At 36.9% G+C, this 18,970-nt stretch overlaps 2 protein-coding genes across 3 annotated transcripts; one reads left to right on the forward strand and one right to left on the reverse strand.

Annotated features, from left to right (window-relative positions):
• Positions 1–7,642: 7,642 nt before the first annotated feature.
• LOC118433579 lies at positions 7,643–9,124 on the reverse strand. 2 transcript variants are annotated; one of them, XM_035845604.1, is made up of 4 exons: positions 8,674–9,124; positions 8,414–8,515; positions 8,060–8,353; positions 7,643–7,970 (listed from the first exon to the last, which is right to left on the reverse strand). In XM_035845604.1, the coding sequence occupies exons 1-4, from the start codon at positions 8,702–8,704 to the stop codon at positions 7,891–7,893; spliced, it is 507 nt and encodes a 168-aa protein (XP_035701497.1). In that variant the 5' UTR covers positions 8,705–9,124; the 3' UTR covers positions 7,643–7,890. The 2 variants fall into 2 exon arrangements, with proteins under 2 accessions (XP_035701497.1, XP_035701498.1); XM_035845605.1 differs by having other exon boundaries at positions 8,060–8,258; positions 8,674–9,122.
• Positions 9,125–9,839: 715 nt separating this feature from the next.
• On the forward strand, positions 9,840–14,353 carry LOC118433573 (zinc finger protein 596-like). Its single transcript, XM_035845580.1, has 4 exons — positions 9,840–10,048; positions 10,252–10,647; positions 12,350–12,598; positions 12,671–14,353. The coding sequence occupies exons 1-4, from the start codon at positions 9,941–9,943 to the stop codon at positions 12,725–12,727; spliced, it is 810 nt and encodes a 269-aa protein (XP_035701473.1). The 5' UTR covers positions 9,840–9,940; the 3' UTR covers positions 12,728–14,353.
• Positions 14,354–18,970: the final 4,617 nt, after the last annotated feature.

The following is an 18,970-nucleotide window of genomic DNA, read 5'->3' on the forward strand; positions in this document are numbered from 1 at the left end:
ATTACAAAGTCACAACTGATACTAAAAAGCATTCAGTTGTTAACATTGTAGTACTGAATTTTTGTATCAAAACTCTCGCTGCCATTTTTAACTGCAAGCGTTAATCATTTTTGATGCATGTTCTACAGAGGCTGGGAGCACTTATAAAAACCACTTAAGAATGTCCACAGAAAAAGACTCAATAAGGCGAATGCCACGAAGTTTGCATATGTCGTTGGGTAGACATTCTACCACTAAGCACAATTTCTTGAAAAAGTTTGATTCAAAAATGCCAAATTGACACCCACCAGAGTTGGCCTTGTTGTAAAAACGCTTTCGAAGGAGAAGTACTCCCAAAGAGACATGTTTACGGTACACAGATAAATGTCTCAATATTATCTTGCTTACTTGTAAGTTGTACTGAAAATGTATTAAACAGAATGAATATCTGCCTATGTGAATTAAGGGTTAAAAGGTTAGTCTTTCCATGTTAAAGATTTGTGTAAATTCTCATTTATTCCACCAAATAAAGATATCCATCTGTCAATATGTCAATATGTCATCTGTCCTCAGCTACCATTGGTAGCTGAGGCAGGCTGTAACAAAATTTGATTTGTACTGCACAAATTGTACAGTTTTTACAGGGTTTATTTTTGATTACTTGAGACAATAAATTTTCGACATTTTTTGTGTCCACCTTTATTCCAGATTTTTTGTCCTCATTTTAGCGTCTTTATTTTGTCCGGTCGATAGTAATTCCCTGTCCCAAAAATCTCGCCCACCATTTTCCCAATATCCATATCGATCATTTATAATTCAAAATTTGAAAATAAATTATTCACTCTAAATTATCCGGTAAAGTCAGATATATGTATACTTCATACTTGTATTGATTTGGTAATAATTCCCTACCGGATTGGTATTAGTTTGTTTCTGATCGGTAAACATTTCATTACCACAACATTGCTAAACCGCAATGATCATTATTACCGACGCAGGTAGAGTCATATATGTTGTATGTACTCTGGCCGGTAATGATTTGTGAAAAATAATACCAGTTGCGTAAGAGTGCATCAATTTGTTTAGTAATTTACGAATAATTTCGCTTTTGAATAAACGAACTTAACGTTATAGGATTTATTTCCAATTTTCTTGTCATTTAACAAAAATAAATAATAATTCACCACAGCGTCCTCATGGGTGGAAATATTCCTCCATGCGATTCCAGTTTATCGATTTGTTAACTATTATATTTTACTGTTTCAAAATATAAATACAACGTGTTTCAAATTGTCAAAGTACGGACGAGTTCGAAGATGGGCTTTGTAGGTCGTTAGGTTAGCTAACCTAACCTGACCTGTGGATGTCACCATCGGGAAACTCGGCATTGACGCCAAAATTTTTGACATTTGACGACATCATCGGGGTCATGGGGTCAAAAAACACTTAATTTTCATATGGAGTGTCACATTAAAGGAAACTCTGACGCTACCTTTTTATACGGCTGGAGCGTTTATTCATTGCATGCTTTCATAAGTGTGGTAGGAGTTTAAATCTTTAGCTGATTCTCAATTTCTGCTAAGCGATGGTATTTTAGATTATTTTTTAATAATTTCTGAAATTCGTATAGAATTCCCAGCCATAGAAATTTCCGCCCTATATTCAACATAACTTGTTGACTATCAATATTAAATGCTGGCAAATCTTAACTTTCAAACCTACCAAAAAGATTGAATCAATAAATTTTTTAACTCAAATATTTCTGCAAACATTTGCCAAATATTGTTTTTTAGGTTTCATTTGGGAAAAAATAATTCAAAAATTTGGAACCCAAATTATGCTTGTAGTATCCGACAAACTATCTTGTTTTTTGATTAAATTGCATAAATATGTATGTAATTGAATGTGCATGTTTTTGCTATAAAAGGGTATTCCATTTAAAAAACGCGCGGTAATCAGGCTTATCTAAAACTGAAAATTGAATTTATTACTGGACTTCAATGGCAGACGAATATTCCTGAAAGCTGAATTTATGCTTTTAGTTAATGCATTGTAAAACTTCAGCCATGCACGTTGCACAAACAGTAACTGGAAAAATGTCTCAAAATCCAATCAGGTTGGCTTTTCTGGGGTTCAATTCAACATTTCGTGCCAGCCTAATGCCCTGTCTGATAAATTCGTCGACTCGAAAGTTGACCTTGAATAAGGCCCCGATTTATAAGTGTATCGTACGCACGAGTCGATTTACAATGGTTTCCATAATTTGTGCAAATCTTGCTATTGCCAAGATTACGTCAAATTTTGCCAATTTGTGTGACATTACGACTTTAGAGAGTGAGCATCTTTTACCGCTCTTGATGTCTGCCCTTACCTGTGGCGTATTTCCGGTTGGTCTCGTAATCAACGGTCTCTACCTGTACTGGGGGAACGAAGTGGTTTTCTCATGGAACAACTTATTAGCAGAAAGTGAAGAACTGTCCGAATCAAGTATGTAAATATTTAAGGGGTTCGATCCGAGGCTAAATTATAAGATATTTACCAATTGTTTGTTCATAAGCAGTAGTTTACACATAAAATCCTGAGAAATTATCTGGCACATTAGGTTTACACGGCCCACAAAATATTAATTTAGAAAAATTTAAAAACTGTTTTCTATTTTTGTAGCGAACAGTAGAATAATTGTGCTGGTTTTATGAATATTTAAACATAAAGTTCGAATATTGGTACAACCATTTATACATCTACACTCTTGGTAATGAATTATTACCGGCGGGAGTGCATGTATGACTCAACCGGCGCGGTAATAACGATCATTACCATTTAGTAATGAATGCTATAGTAATAAAACAATTACCACTCGGAAACAAACTAATCCGATAGAAAGGTATTTAATACCTTTCTATCGGATTAGTTTGATAATATCAAATCTATACCTGCGCGGAGTGTGTATAAATACAAATTTACCATATTTTTAATAGTGTATTGTTAAAAAATTTACAGTCTTTAAATTTTTCTTCAAAATTAAGTATAATTTTTGTAGAAACATTCAAATAAATTTGATCAACCATTTTATTTTTATTTTTTCAATTAAAAACTTTTATTCGCCACATAAATGCACTTTAGATAGACAACCTCTCAGATTTTTTTGAAAACAGGCCATAGGGCAAAGAATCAATCCAATATATTTATTGTGGCACGGCAGATGCAAAATTTCCCAAATTTTTTCCCCGTCTCAGAATTAATTCTATTTACTTCTCAGCTTCAACACCACGCCCATCTCCCAACGTCACCTCTATCGGGAAACTTCTCTCCAAAACGGTGTACATCCACGTCTACGTGATTCCATATCTGATATCTGCAATCTTAGCGTTTTCTAATTGTGACCCCTTCGTCATCCTGCTAAATGCCCATCTTCCTGTATATTTTAGTCACAATTTTCCCTGTTATTTGATCCTTCTCACCGTACGGTTTCTCATTTTGACCGAATCTATCCTGGAATTCACTATGGCCACGTTATTCTCCGGGATGATCCTGACCACCTTGTTTGCCTCGATTTTAGACGATATGCTACATCTCGACGCTAGGTTAGAAAAAATTTCCAGTATTAACAAATGTTTGAAATATTTTTCCCGCGTTAAAATAATTTTTCACGAATTATGTCCAAAAGTGGAACAATTTTTCTTCGTTGGTCTCGTCATTTTGACAGTTTTGATCGCATTTTACAACTATGTTACCATCAAGCTGGGTGCCCTTCTGCCACTCGAATTAGCCTGGATTTTTCCTTTTTCCTCCGCAGTTACGATCTTATTCGCCCAGCTGTTGATTCCTGCGGGTGCAGGTATTTTTGAAGAGTCGAAAAAATTACTGGCTCGGTCGGGTTGTTTGATTCGTCGGAAACGACAATTCCTGACAAGGGGGAAATTTAAATATTTGATGTTAAAATGTGCAGCAGTTCAACCAATATTCTTTTCTGCACAGTTTGCCGGATGCAGACTATTCATGTTTAAAAAATCTACTAAAGCTACATTTTTAGTTTGTGTGAGAGATGCAAGTGTCAATGTGTTGCTCACTTTTTGAATGAAATTATGCTCGAATTGTGAAAAACTGTTGGGTGTGATTTATGAAAACACGCCTCTAAATACTATTAATTACACTAATGCCAGACCGGGGTCGGAATCCAGGGCGCATACGAACCACATAATGGCGGTGCGGTGCAAATTTTGAAATTTAATTTAAATTTTGAAATTTAGAATTATTTAAAATTGGAGAATTTAAATTAAATTTTCAAATTTAAAGTTAAATTAAATTGAATTAATTTGTATCTAAATTAAAGTATTTAATTTTAGATATGTTATTCCCCAGTCTAGACTAATTATAAAGTTATTATGGCGTCGTATATTATGTTAGTAGCAATTATATATTCAAATAATATTTCTTATAAGGCTATAAGGTAATATAATTATAAGTTATTACAACCTTTAATGATAATTTTTAGTTGATAGTTTTAGAAAGGTCTAAACAACGATGTTACTAAGGAGGTCAACTTACGAGGTTGTCAGTAACAGATCGGGTTGAAATTTTTACCAATGAAAGTTTTACATGAGTGTAACCTTAACCCTAAAAGGTTTTGACTCCATGGCCATAAATGGCTGAGAAAAAAATTTCTAAAGTTTCAAATTTTGTACTCGATGTTTGCACTTCTATCTGAGCTCACTCTAGTTCTATGGGGTGGATGTTTATTTGGCGTCTATCACATATTTTTTGAACGGATCGATATTTTTGAATCTGCTTTGGGCATCGACTTCTAATTCTTGGGGGTGGCCAAGTTCGGTCATGTGGTCAATCGGACCACCCCCCTTAGGGCGAGGGTGTGTGGTCAAATTGTTTTTTCTTAATTATTGGTTTCGTTTCACATGGATTGTACCACATTGCGGCCTGAATCATAAACACCATTATGCGACCTAGGTTCCTCCAGTCAGGGGGTGTGGTTATCTCGAAAAAAGTAAAATCATGACAAATTTTGAACTGGTCAACATTTGACAATCCTGTGCTCACAATACGGCACCATAAATTAATACAGAGTGACCGCCACATCCCATCGTAGTCGGGGGTGTAGTGGGGGCAAGATGAGATTTTTGCTGAAATTGAAGCTATGGATGAAATAAAGTAAAATTAATAGCAGAAAGAACCATCAGATTGGCCTACGATGAACTGGCGACTGTGTGGACTGGTCAAACCTCAAAAATGTCAAACTTTAACACTTTTCGCACGCATGTTAAAATATATGCATATGTATTTCTTGTACGTACGAACATATAGAAATTTTAATGTAAAAATGGATGTACGTATTCAGGTACATAGATGTGCATGTATGCACATCGAACCGAACCGAACCGGAAACCGAACTCATAAATGTGGGTTCGGTTTGAGATAAGGAGGAGAGTGGTCGAGTCTCTGCATTTCAATCGGCTAAACGTAACAACTACACACTTTACTAAGCTCTTTCTTTGCGCTTTGCGTATGAAAGTGTCAACTGTTAAATGGTGCACTGAAAATACTGCAATGAACTACCCAGGCTACTGAAAGAATATCTTTCTGACATTCGTCAACACTACGGGACAATCATCTCAGAATTTTTTGGGGGGCAGAATGCTGTGTGTGTGTCTTGTTAAAACCGAACTGCATTATCATACACGAGGAGGACCGGGTACATCATTGTTACTTCGTCGCCACATCTTGCTACATTTGTCGCCAAATGATGGGGGCCGGAACAGAGGACGCTCGTCCAGCCATCATCATTCGTCTCCACCCAAGGGACGCCTGGGGGTCATTCTTCGTTGGGAATCAGTGACCACATCGGGAGGAAGCGTACTACGACTTGTCATCACTCTCCAATGCGTGGACTTTGTTCTTCTTCCCTTTCCGGTAGGCAAGGTTTGCAGGAGCAACAGGACCCACGATTCCATATCACATTCGCCTCCTCCCCTTCTAATCTACCTACCACCGATCGGATGTCGTAATTTTATCTACACAATTTTATCTACACAATTCTCCCTTCTCCCAAAACATCAACATATGTCGCATCTCAATGACTGGGCTGGCTTCCTCTCCTCACAGCAACATTCCTTGACCCATATCACGTCGCCCAAATTCTTCAATTATGGACTGGAATCTCGGCTGACTCAACAATTACAGGTAGCCCGTAGATTATACGAACAAGACAATTTCAGGGGTAGCATGCGAACGCATGGTTCAATTTGCGCCATATAATTTGGCACACATAATTTTGAATTTCACATCAACACGTGTGCCAAGTATCAAATTTCTACCTTTAAAAATACTGCGAAAAATTGACCCCAAAGTGGAAGAGTCCGTGAAAGCGGTTTCCGAAGTTAATTTGACCCTTCACGGTATCGAAACGGTCATGGAAAAATCTGGAATTCATCTCGGCGTCAGCATAATATTGTTAATTGTAAAGGAAAGCGACAACAATCAGTTGCATCCGGCCGAGGTATACCACGAAATTCATACCCCTCCAAAAAGAAGAATTCTGCCATCCTAAACAAAATTGACCGTCTCACTGATAAGGCGAATCCCCCGACCCAAAGAGAGATCGCAAAGCAATGCCAGGTATCCAAGTCGTATGTTAATACAATCATTCATCAAGATTTTTGAAAAACCGTGCAGCAGAAGGCAAAACTCCACGCACTAAAACCATCTCATATTGCAAACAGAGAAACAAACAATAGGAAGCTATATGAGGGTCATCTTGCGGGTAAAAGGTCCAAATATGTCGTCATACTAGATGAGGCACTCTTCTTCGTTGAAGACTGCAACAGGTCAAAAGGAATTTGTTACACAAAGGACCGGAAACGAGTGTGAAACTATGTGTGCCAGAAAACAGAATAGTTCTCTGATCGATTCATGGTGGTCGGTGCAATGACGGGCCATGGGGTTATAAAATTAATACCTGCAAGGCCAAATGCTCACATTACTTTAAGTAATATGTGGACAATGTTTTACGAAAGTTGTTAGAAGTGGAAATTCCAAACAAGCACCCTGGGGAGTTGGACAAAGTTTTCATCCATCACGACGCTGCATCGTCACTAAGTACTAGATGTAAAGTAAGCAAAACCCGTGTCAATACAATAAAGTATTATGCTGCTATTTGCTAAATAGTTTTATGTAATCTAACCCTTTGAACCAACATGTTTGTATATACGCAAAATTTTGTGAGTGTCCAACACTATTAAATTAAAATTATGACATTAATTAACTTTGCTTATGTATGCATATTGAAATGTTATTGATTAAAATATAAAACTTATGAAATCATATGCATTATAAGTAAATATTTGTACATACATGTAACATTGAAGTAATTATAATTATACATAAATACATGCAAAATTGTCCCACACTAGGTAAATACAATCAATCATGGCAACATGGTATGGCACTATTCCCATGGAACCAACATGGATTAGCACTGAAAGCCAGGCACGAAATAATTAACAATTATTTCAAATCCTTTATGGATTTACCAAAGTGTTTTTCAGAATAATAGTTAAGTAAAGGTTCCAAAACTACCTATGTATGAAACGAACGAGGTGAAATTACTACTGCTAAGTTCATACTGAATTTTTGCTTTATAAATCATAAATTGTCTGTGACATATTTAGTTATTTATTTAATTCAGAAATAAACATGAATACAATTTCTTGATGTCAAATATAATTACTAACTCCATCTAATTCTCTGATAAATATGTACTTTCTAACATTTCTAAGAGTGTAGATACTTTACTTCTATTTCTAAAATGTATGTACACTCTTAAAAATCCAGTGTTAAGATAACGCTTTTCGTATATTTTGATAATATGAAATTGCCCAATTTTAAAATAAATCCAGTTCAAATTGCACCAAAATCAAATTCACCCAAGGCAAAACTTGGGTGGGACGGGTTTTTCATGCACGCCGGGAGATGCAGCTCTGTAGATGAAAAATATGGCTAAATTAGCATTTGATTAAAATAGCCATTTAATTTCCGACCCATAAAAATAAAAATAAAATTTTAAAACCTGGTGATCTTTCCAATTTCTGTTTTCCATATTTTTTCAAACATGAAAAGTGAACAAGATGGGAACAAATCTGATACGCGTCTTGGACATTGTAATACTTTTGTAACTCTGTACGTGCAAATTTTTGTAGTGATAATGACGACAATCTTCCCACAGCTTTCCTGATATGTTCCTGTTTTGAATTGGGTGGTTCCAGAGCCTGTAATTTTCTCATATCTGCAAAATCTGCTAGAACGTAGTTTCTTAAACTCGCAACTTTGAACAATTCTTTTAGACGACGTTCTTGACCCATCCCTAAGAATAGCTGACCTTATTAAGTTGTTTAATTAGAAAAAAAAACAAATGGACACTTACGTATTGCGTTACCGCCATTGGAGGTTCCACCCACTTTGAAATTTTTTTCTACCGTTGCTATTGAATTTTCGGGTGGAGTTTGGAATGCGCTGGGGCCGTCGCCTAAAATTAAAGTATAACTTGTTTGTTCACGGATTATTAGCTATTGAGTACTTAAAATGGATGCTTATTTAAGGTTATATATTGAAATATGAAACAAGGTGTCTTGTTTTACTACATATTTCTAAAAAATTGTTAAAAGTATATTTAGCTGTACATACCAATGTCGGAATTAATCGTGGTGCAATCCATTGTCTAACTAATTTCTTCGGATTGTATCTAAATTCCGTTTTATCTTGTTTTGAATTTTCAAAATTTAGTAGAATTGTTTGAACATGAATAAATTTTCCAGTTTCTGTGAAAACTTCTGATTATCTGGGTTCTATGTTCACACTATTTTAGCTTTACATTTTATCAGGTAGTCTTCCTGAGCATGGGAGGTTTACTTGTATATATTCTGCCTTTATTGTTTCTATTTCCTTATGCACATATGTGTGTGACAATACGTGAACTAAATATAAATGAAGAAGGACCCAAACTCTAGTTGACAAAAGGTAATGTTATTCAGGGGTGAAAGTCATTTATAAGGCTTTACATATGTCCGTCTGTCCATACATACGACCGTTCCTTGCTCCGGTAAATAGTGAACGCAACGATATAAAGACTTGAACGTAAGTTTTTAGGTCAAGGGGCACACCTGATTAGAAAATAGGGGGGACAGGTCACACCCTTCAAGATCACAAAAATATCACATTTTTCAAATTGTGCATACACTCGTATGTGAATTTAATACATAGGAAATGTAATCCCGCATTTAATGGTGACCTTACGTTTGACCTTATAGGTCACGACAGAGCAGGAAAAGGTCACTCAATGTCAAATTGTATACACTTACAATTATTTTTATTATTTTTTAAGCATGCCTTCCTCCAACTATGGAATGCAAATAAATTCAAATATTATGAAATATTAAATATAATCTCGAAAATGTAAATGTGCACGGAAATAAAGCATACTATGCTTTATTTCTTTTATGATATGCTTTATTATAATTGGTTTTACTGGGTAGGAGAGCAAAGGTTCAAATATAAATTTTACCATGAGACAAATCCATTCCCCGGCTTAAGGTTAAAATTCTCAGAAGGTGGACAATATATTCAGATAAAGTAGTCATTCAATGGGCTGGCTGCATATTAGTATGTAAATATCCAGCCACGTTTTGACAGTTACTTTATGAATATATAAAAAAAGGACAATAAGTATCTCCATCATTCCTATTTCACCTGCTTAGTTTTCCAACTATGTGGACGTGAAGGCAAAAAAATACCACCTTTTCTACACGATTCACTCACTCTTAAAAAATTCTATTCAGTAATCAACCAGACTAGGGACACGACGAGGGACATAAATCCGACACGACTAAAATTTTTGCTTAGACTAAAGAAGTTTTAACGACAGAAATCTTAACACAACATATTCGCTGTCCAGATGGATAAGAAATTGGAATGTTCCAAGTGCTCAAAAACCTCTAAAAACAAGCAGGCCTTAAAGAAACACATCATCATGCACGATAAAGATGCTCAAGTGAAATGCGAAGTAAGGTTCTAATTTAACTTTCAAAGCATGAAGTTAAAAACTTACCCAAAGTTTTAGATTTTTGAGGGGAAAGTGAGAAATGTTGTATTTCGTGACCTATTTAGGGGTCGCGCAAATTCAGAAAAATTTCCTTCCACAAAAAAAAAACACATTGGGGGGTCCCTAATCTTCCCTAAATTAATAAAAATGTACATATCGCTTAGCTTTACAGGAAAGTTTCAAAAAACTCGGTTGCCTTGGTGGCCCACATGCCGAGATGTCACACCAACCTAAAACGTCCCCGAATGTGTGAGACTTGTACCCGGGTGTTTATCAGCTCTTACAATATTAAAACCGTCCACAACCCGACGAGGGTCCGCTGGCCATGCAGTTTTCCCGGTTGCGATAAAACTTATCAGAACAAAACAGGTTTAAATAAACACTTGAGAATGGACCATGTCGAAAATCCGACCAAATTTCCGTGTACCTTATGCCGAAAAGAATTTAAGGTCAAGACCAACCTTGAGCGTCACATAGCCACCCACACGACTGAGAAGACGCATAATTGTTCCATTTGTGCAAGAAGTTTCGCAGGACTGCACGACCTGAAACGGCACGAGGTAAATAAAGACGAAAGTTTATATTAACCTAATTGTGACCGTAATTATAAAAAAAGCATTTTCCTTAAGTACGATATTAATTATATATCTACATACCCCAGGGTTCCCACCTATACCAAAATGTGCACAATGTACGACTTATGAAGTAAAGTGACGTGCAAAAATCCTATTTACGCTCGCCTCAAATATCGTCTCCTCTTGGCGAAAAGTGATTTGTGCACGTAAATTCCTTCCCTTTACTGCATAAGTCGTATATTGTGATCATTTTGGTATAGGTGGGAACCCTGGATTCGACTGGCACCTTTGAAGTTTCCCTCGTTAATACTTGAACGAGTCATTTCAGCCAATTAAATTTCCATGATTTCCTGTAAAACGAGAGAGCATTTGTTCAGCCAGTGTCTAATTTCTTAATTTGTTCACAAAAAACCAGAAAAATCCAGTATTTAACATTGGTATGTAAAAAATTGCAGAATTTTTTGGGAAAAATATTTTTAAAAGTTATCTTGTTATTTAAGTGTGTTTCACACAAAATACTAAAGATATACTCCAAGTTTTGAGAAATTTTGAGAACTCTGCATTAAAAACCTCCAGTGCAGCCTTCATATAGCCCGAGTCAGGGATTGGATCTGATTTTTACTGTGTCCGACTTCTCCGAGCAACTATTCCACCCCCCCGTGGTGGGGCTGGTGCAATGTTGTATTACTTAGCACTAAATGTGTAAAGTTATTTGCAAATCCCTCACCTTGCCTACAAGGACCAGTTGGGGTCGCTTCTTTCAAATTTAGAAGTTACAAATTTGTATTTGCTCTATAGAAGTCATTTTTAGCCGCTGTGCCAAATTTCAGCTGCAACTAATATCTTTCAAAAACCGGCATGGGTCACCCGGAAGGGTCTCTCTGGAGACACCATGCTCGCTTTTAACCTTATATTCGTTCTTAAGAAGCCCTAGAGTATCAATGTACCGAATCTCATCTTTTTAAGACAACTTCTGAAAATCAGTATGGGTCATGCGATAGGGTCCCTATGCATAACAACTTTCCAAATTTCACTTCACATTTTTGCATTAGGGGCCATTAGCAACATCTATGCCTAATTTCGGCTCGATTGGACGATTTTGAAAAACGGTATGGGTCACCCGCTAGGGTGACTCCGGTTAAAACTTTTTCAAATTTGACTTCATATTCTTTCATTAGGAGCCATTAACAACCTCTGTACCAAATTTCAGCTTTCTACGACAATTTTGAAATTTTGGTGCATAATACCCCACCCACCCACATGACCCCCACCGGTCAACCACTTGACCGATTTCGCCCCTCTTCGAACTTAGCTCCTCATTTGCCCCCTTCTACATGTGTACCAAATTTCAGCTTTCTGCGACAATTTTTAAATTTTGGTGCATAATACCCCATCCACCCAGACGACCCCCACTGGTCCAAATCTTTTTGATCGGACCCATGTTCGAACTCGGTCGTTGCATTGCCGAGATACATGTTTCTGCCAAATTTCATCCAAATCGGTCAACTCGTTCTTGAGTAATCGTTAGTCAGACAGACAGACAGACAGACAGACAGACAGACAGACAGACAGACATGATGATTACATAAGCCCTGACTCGGGCTAAAAATACATTTAGTCCTCAAGAGACAAGTTTTGATGTACCTGATTTGACCATAATGAGGTTAAATTTATATTTATTTTCTAGATGACCCATTTGGAAAAATGTGCACGAGAGATTTTCAAGTGCAACCTTTGTCAAATGAAGTTCTTGAGTATTATCTACTTGCGCAGGCATATCCGGGTTGTTCATGAAAATCGGAAAAATCGGAGAAATTGTCCTTGCTCATATTGTGGCAAACAGTTCTCGCTCTCGGGTAATTTGAAACGCCACGTCCAGTCGTTGCACCCCGTGACCAGGGAGAAGATTCATTCCTGCGAGTCTGTGAAATTTATGGTAATTTCAGAATGATAAATGCACAATAAATTTTGAAACACCTTCCACCGAGAAGTAATAATTCTTTTACAGACCAACTGCTCAAATCAAAAGCACACTGCGACTACGACTCAAAGATTTAGACCATGATATCAAACTTGGTTTTGAGTATCTTTCACTCCCACTTATTTAATACGCTTTTCCACGATCCTTTGTGAGTTGACTTGTGTTACGGAAACTTGCACTGTTGTAAAAAGTAATAGGCGAGTACAGGAGTCACTCTAAGTGCAATTTAGACAAGCACAAAAGACGGCACCGTGCCAAGAAATATGTTTGTTACTTTCGTAGCAAGCAATTCGTCGATTTTAGTAATTTGGTAAAACATTGTAGTTTAACTCATACGCTAGAGCAGAAATTATAACTCTCCTCCTCTCGCTCCAATGCTACATAGGCTCGCCTCAAATATCGTCACAGATTGACGAAATGTGATTAGTGATGTTTCGTCCGAAGCAAATATCAAATTGCACTATTTACTACTAATTGGTATTACGTTAATTATAGATAATGTCAGCACAGATAATTATTTTGTGAAATAGTTAATTCATAGTTAAGTATTTTTGTGTTATGAAAAAAATGTGTCTCAAAACTCAAGATTTTGATTTTGGCACCACTGACTTTCTTGGTTTGATTTTGGCTTGTAACAAAACCAACTTTCTTGAAGCAAATTCAATTTGGTTTGGCTTCCCGATTTTTTAAGCCAATCCGAAGCCAATTTGATATTTGCTTCGGACAAAACCTCCCTATTTTTGCACTAAATTCCTCCGCTTTACGTGATAACTTTGTTAATAACGCGTCTACTTGTTATCATGCACAATTTGGTATAGGCGAAAGCTATACCAAAGAATGCCTTTAAGAATACGATTCGCTTACGTGGCTTGGACCTGAAACACTGCGTGGGCATATCTTCTTTCTTCTAACATGCGATGGTGTGAACTGTAGCAATAAAATTTCTAATCATTTCAAAACTATGTAGTCCACGTCAATAAAACCAAGCTTTGGTAAAGTAGTTTGTGCGATGGCTCGAATTTGTTAAAATGTGTGAGATTAAAATTAAAAAATGTATAATGTGAACCCCACGGGGAAAGTAATCTCCTCATCGTTCCATAATACGGAAAAATCGACCATCTTTCAGCTTTAGCCTCAAAGTTGCTCCATCTTTAACTTCTAATTTGCAAATACTAATTATTCGATAAAATAAATAATTCCGACAACTCCAACTCTGTGGAGGTTTCTGTTACGCATTTATCTCGGCTTTTCTTAGGAAACCTAGTGCATAAAATATTCACGTTTCCAATTTTTTCTACCTTCCAGACTTGAAATCATGCGACATTAAAAGATATTTACACATAAGGAAGGTTCAAAGTTTCTGGCAAACATATAAACTTGTACTCGGTTCCATATTTATTGCGATAAAAAATATGGAAACCAGGTTATTGATTTACAAAGAATGCTTTGTGTTCCGAAATTAATTAGTCTAATTTACAAAAACACGCAATGGGTGTGACACTTTCGTGACACCACCAGCGTCCACTGGGATGGTTGCGCTCCGCCCTTTTTTCAATAGAATCAGGCTAGAGAAGGTAAAATGCAAAACAAGATAAAATATGTATGAATTTTCAATTTGCAAATTGTGTCCAAGCTAAACCTTAACTATGTACCTATGTATGCTTATACAGTTCTGAATTTGAAATAAATATCATCCGTAACTACAGATTGCAAAAGTGAACGATATATGTACATGTGTGCATCGATATATTTACAATTTTTCATTATTCAATAAACTATCAAAATTAAGGAAATAAATTGTTAAGATAAACATAAACCCAACCCGTTGATTTTTTTGTATATTTCAGATCAGTTCGTTTATATGTACATATTTAGTTGCAATATATTGAGCGTGACATATAGTAACCTTTACTCCGTTGCGAAGACCGGCTTACCTTGAACCTGTCGACGGTGAATGTTGTTGGTGCTTCAAATATGTCATCTTTCAATTTTGACACAAATCGGCATGTGTCGAAACACTTCAGGGCAACATTCGGGATAATTTTAGGCCACTCAATTTGTTAAATTCTCAAAACCGCATCAAGCAGCCTGGTTGCTCTTATCGGAAACAGGGGTTTATTAAATAGTTAAAACCATAAAATTTCAGAGAACTAGTGTCGGCTTGGAAGGTACATATGTCGAATTTCTACATAAAATTTAGCCAAGGAACTCACATGAAACGCACATGAGGGAGGCATTACGGTATATTGTCATAGATCACTCTGTATTGTACATATTTAGTTAAAGAATTTGGACTTAACTAGGGTTAAATATCTCTTTGACTTGTCCCACACAAAACTTACGTCATGTTTACCATTCAAAAATTCCTACCTATAATGAGGTGTTGTTTCTACACAAATTTATACGTTATTGTAGTTTCCGCCGTTTCGAACATGGTTTTCACAGATTCGCAACCTCCCACTATAAACTTGGCACAGTCTTTATTTCAGCACTTGGATCACGACTGCCAATTAATTGTTGCTTATCATAACAATTTCCAAAATTCTGACATACTTTCTACCCCAATCCCGTCCAACAAAGGAATATACATATTTCCCCTTCCACAAATCAACACAACTAATTGGATCGAAGATCTAGATCCAGCTATTCATCGAGACAATAATTTTCATGGGATCTACGCAATTTCACAAAAAGTTACCTTGTCCTCACCTTTCTGCTTGATCGGTGTAGTTATCACGAAAAATTCCGACTTTGACACGAACTTAGAACTTCCTGACGATGCATTTTCTCTCTTGACCGAGAAACAAACCGAAATATTGTATAACATTTTGTTCTCGAACCACCCCAGTATTTTATACAATGAGGACAAGTTCAATCTAAAGATTTCACTCCTGATCCGTGTCCAGTTAAACTTTACTCGTCTCATGCGTGAAAGGGTAATGTATCCTGCCATATTTAAATTTGTATTAAATCTAGTAATTGTCCAGGGGCGAGATGAGTGGTATCATGTCAACCCTACTTCGCCCCGGGAGTACCAAACAAGACTATTGTCCACACCAGAAATTCTTCATGCAATACGTAAAAATTCCCGATTTAACTATATCTTGGTATATCCACCAACAGATTTTTTCATGAGAAGCAGGCATAGTTCCTACCTCCACCTGTGCGGGTATTATACCCGAAAAGAATCTTGCGAGGCGTACGGCAAGAATCCATTCCACTTAATAATAAAAGAGCGATATCTTCCTCGTGCCGTACTATTCTTCAGTCTTGTTTGCCTCGGAAATTTCACGTATGGCGAAGCATACGATAATGGAGTTTCGAGAAATATGCTCCGCAGATTTCGAGGTCAAGATGAGTCAACCTATGCAGAACGGGTATATGTCGGCATGTACAGGGATGACGTACGATATGCATCCACGCACTATGTCACCACCATGAAGCAAGGATATTCATTCATGGCGTGCTTTTCGAGGGAGGAGTTGTCATTTAAGATATTCCTGCAGCCATTCGAGTTTCCCGTATGGGCCGCTCTATTATTCACATTGACCATTATTGTGACTGTTTTTGTCGTCATTTTGATAAATACGCTACAGTGGGGACCCCTTGAAGCGACATCATTTGCACAGTTAGCCGTTATAGGTATTCTGCTAGAGAAGCCGATTGATACTGGACGCACAATAGGGAGGATTTCAGCATTCCAGTTCTTATTCGGATTTTGGGGTCTACTCGCACCAACATTATCAAATGGCTACCTGGGCCTAAGCATTACGTCTATATCGTCTCCATTAGAATCAACATCGGTAACGAGATTCAAACAGCTGAGCAAACCAGGATGCGACTGGGGCAACGTGGAATGTCAGATTAGTAGAATTAAAGGATTGAAAAAATATTTGGCTGCTTTAGATAACCACTTGGCCAGTTCGTTACTGAGATTACTGTACGACAAGCCATACATGGAGGCTTATCGACCTTCAGCCCATGATGTAACCTGTCGTACTTCAGAGGCCCTCCGAATTCAATCCATCCGAAGGTTCGACGTAAGGCAAGATTTTGTCTTGCTGCCGTATTTGTTTGAAGACGACGTTTTTGATAAAATGTCTGCAAGTCCATATATTTTTTACAATGTGCTAGAGGCCAAGTTAAAAGCGATTGGTCAATTGATTTTGCCTAAATTGGAATTGGGACATAAAACAATTTCTGCGGTGCTGACGGAAACTCTGAGGTTATTGGATTTACTTGACCCCTGGCATATTCCACACCCATCACTTGAGAATTTCACTGACACGATCTATCTTAAAAACGAGTGGGATATTGAACATGCTCTGATACAGTGCGGTCGCACGGCTCTTGTACTAGAGGACAAGGAAATTAGTAAGGAACTTCGTTACTTCAATAAGCACTATCCGTGGTTAAAATTTTTCAAGTCGGAGTCGTCAATCCTAACGGCCGAGTCAGGATGGATGTTCCACGTCGATGGAGTATCGATTACACCTCGAATATTTGGAAAATTGTATGTCGCAGGGATCGCCCAACTCCTGGAGGACTGGCCGCATATCGCAACGCAACGAAGGATAAATATTACCAGAAAGGTCCACACATTTGTGGAGCCAAGAGAAATCACAAAAAAAACTTCGTTGGGTGGCAATATTCAGACAATTTTTTATATTTACCTTGCTTTTATATTATTATCATTTGCTCAAATTTTGGTAGTGGAACTTAAAATATATAAAAACTTTTGGGATAGACTGCATCTTTTTATATGGTGGTTTGCTGTGCAATGGAAATATGGTGTTATAGCTCTTAGAAATGCGAAGGACCATTGAAACGGATTGCAGCGACGACGAAGAAGTAAACTAGTAGTTGTAAAATTCAATGATAGTTTAAAGTTTGAAAGTATTAATTAAGCGTGCAAAAAACATTGTAGTGGTTATCGTCACTTCGAATTTCGCTTGGTTTTTCGCTTGTAGATAGCAGGGCAGATATGAGGAAAATTGAAAAACCTTGTTCCCACTAGAGCTAAGCGAACTTAATCACATTTCTGAGTTGAGTTTCTATTCTATTGTCCCAGAGCTCGCTTATCAGGGAATAAGCGAAAAACTAAGCGAAATTCTAAACGACGACTTTTTCATGTGTCTGAGGACCACCAGTATGTAACGAAATTAAACATATGGTGAGCATGAGTCTCACTCTTTCCGTAATGACTCATGCTTGCTATTAAATTTCAGCATTATTTTTTTTAACCATTTATTCATTATGTATCTGTCCCAATATCTGCAAAATTTCGGACAAATTGGACTAATTTTAAGTACTATAGGTAAGTTTTTGTCATTCTTTTAAATTCAATTTCTAAATTTTTCACAATTCGAGCATAATTCCTATCGGAAAGTGAGCAACACATCGACACTAGCATCTCTTACACAAACTAAAAACGTAGCTTTAGTAGATTTTTTAAACAAGAATAGCCTACACCCGGCAAACTGTGCAGAAAAGAAGATTGGCTCACAGCTGCACATCTTAACATCAAATATTTAATGTTGTCGACAAATCAAACGACCCGACCGAGCCAGTACTTTTTTCGACTCTTCGAAAATATTTGCACCGGCAGGAATCAATGGCTGGGCGAATAACGTCGTAACTCCGGAAGAAAAAGGGAAAATTCATGCTAATTCGAGTGGCAGAAGGGCACTCAGCTTGATGGTAACATAGTTGTAAAATGCGATCAAAACTGTCAAAATGGCGTGACCAACGAAGAAAAATTGTTCGACTTTTGGACATAATTCGTGAAAAATTATTTTAACGCGAGAAAAATATTGAAGCACTAGCAAACATTTGTTAATACTACACAATTTTTTAACCAAGTGTCGAGATGTAGCATATCGTCTAAAATCGAGGCAAACAAGGTGGTCGAGATCAACCATACGCCACAGATAAAGATGGAAATCAGGAGTGGGAAAAGATGCTCACTATGAAGGTATTATACATATACGGTATGTGCATGATTTACACTTGCTTATAAATATAATATTTTAGCACATTTTAAGCCCAGAAATCAGAACGATTTTTCACGCGAAATGAAATCCTCCGTAAATCGAGTTAAATTTTAATAAGGACCAGGGAGAAATGTTATTTTTAGAAATATTATTATTACGGGCAGAAATTAATTTACAGTACAATCTGAAATTGAAATTCACAAAATAAGTTCAAATTTAAGTCAAAACTTAGGATTAGATTTTATACATAATTCCCTCAAAATACGTAATCGGCATATGTAATTATTTCCCAATGCGTACCTTCATTCCCAGGTAACTCCGGAGTTCAGTCATA

Source organism: Folsomia candida, unplaced genomic scaffold (assembly GCF_002217175.1).
Source record: "Folsomia candida strain VU population unplaced genomic scaffold, ASM221717v1 Fcan01_Sc059, whole genome shotgun sequence".
Lineage (NCBI taxonomy): Eukaryota > Metazoa > Arthropoda > Collembola > Entomobryomorpha > Isotomidae > Folsomia > Folsomia candida.

Coding starts and splice junctions, on each gene's coding strand:
- LOC118433579 (XM_035845604.1), bottom strand. CDS start 8,704: ATGGATTGCACCACGATTAATTCCGACATTG. Junction 8,354..8,413: donor CAATGGCGGTAACGCAATAC/GTAAGTGTCCAT, acceptor AGCTATTCTTAG/GGATGGGTCAAGAACGTCGT. Junction 7,971..8,059: donor GAAATTGGAAAGATCACCAG/GTTTTAAAATTT, acceptor TTTCATCTACAG/AGCTGCATCTCCCGGCGTGC.
- LOC118433573 (XM_035845580.1), top strand. CDS start 9,941: ATGGATAAGAAATTGGAATGTTCCAAGTGCTCAAAAACCTCTAAAAAC. Junction 10,648..12,349: donor ACGACCTGAAACGGCACGAG/GTAAATAAAGAC, acceptor TTTATTTTCTAG/ATGACCCATTTGGAAAAATG. Junction 12,599..12,670: donor GCGAGTCTGTGAAATTTATG/GTAATTTCAGAA, acceptor ATTCTTTTACAG/ACCAACTGCTCAAATCAAAA.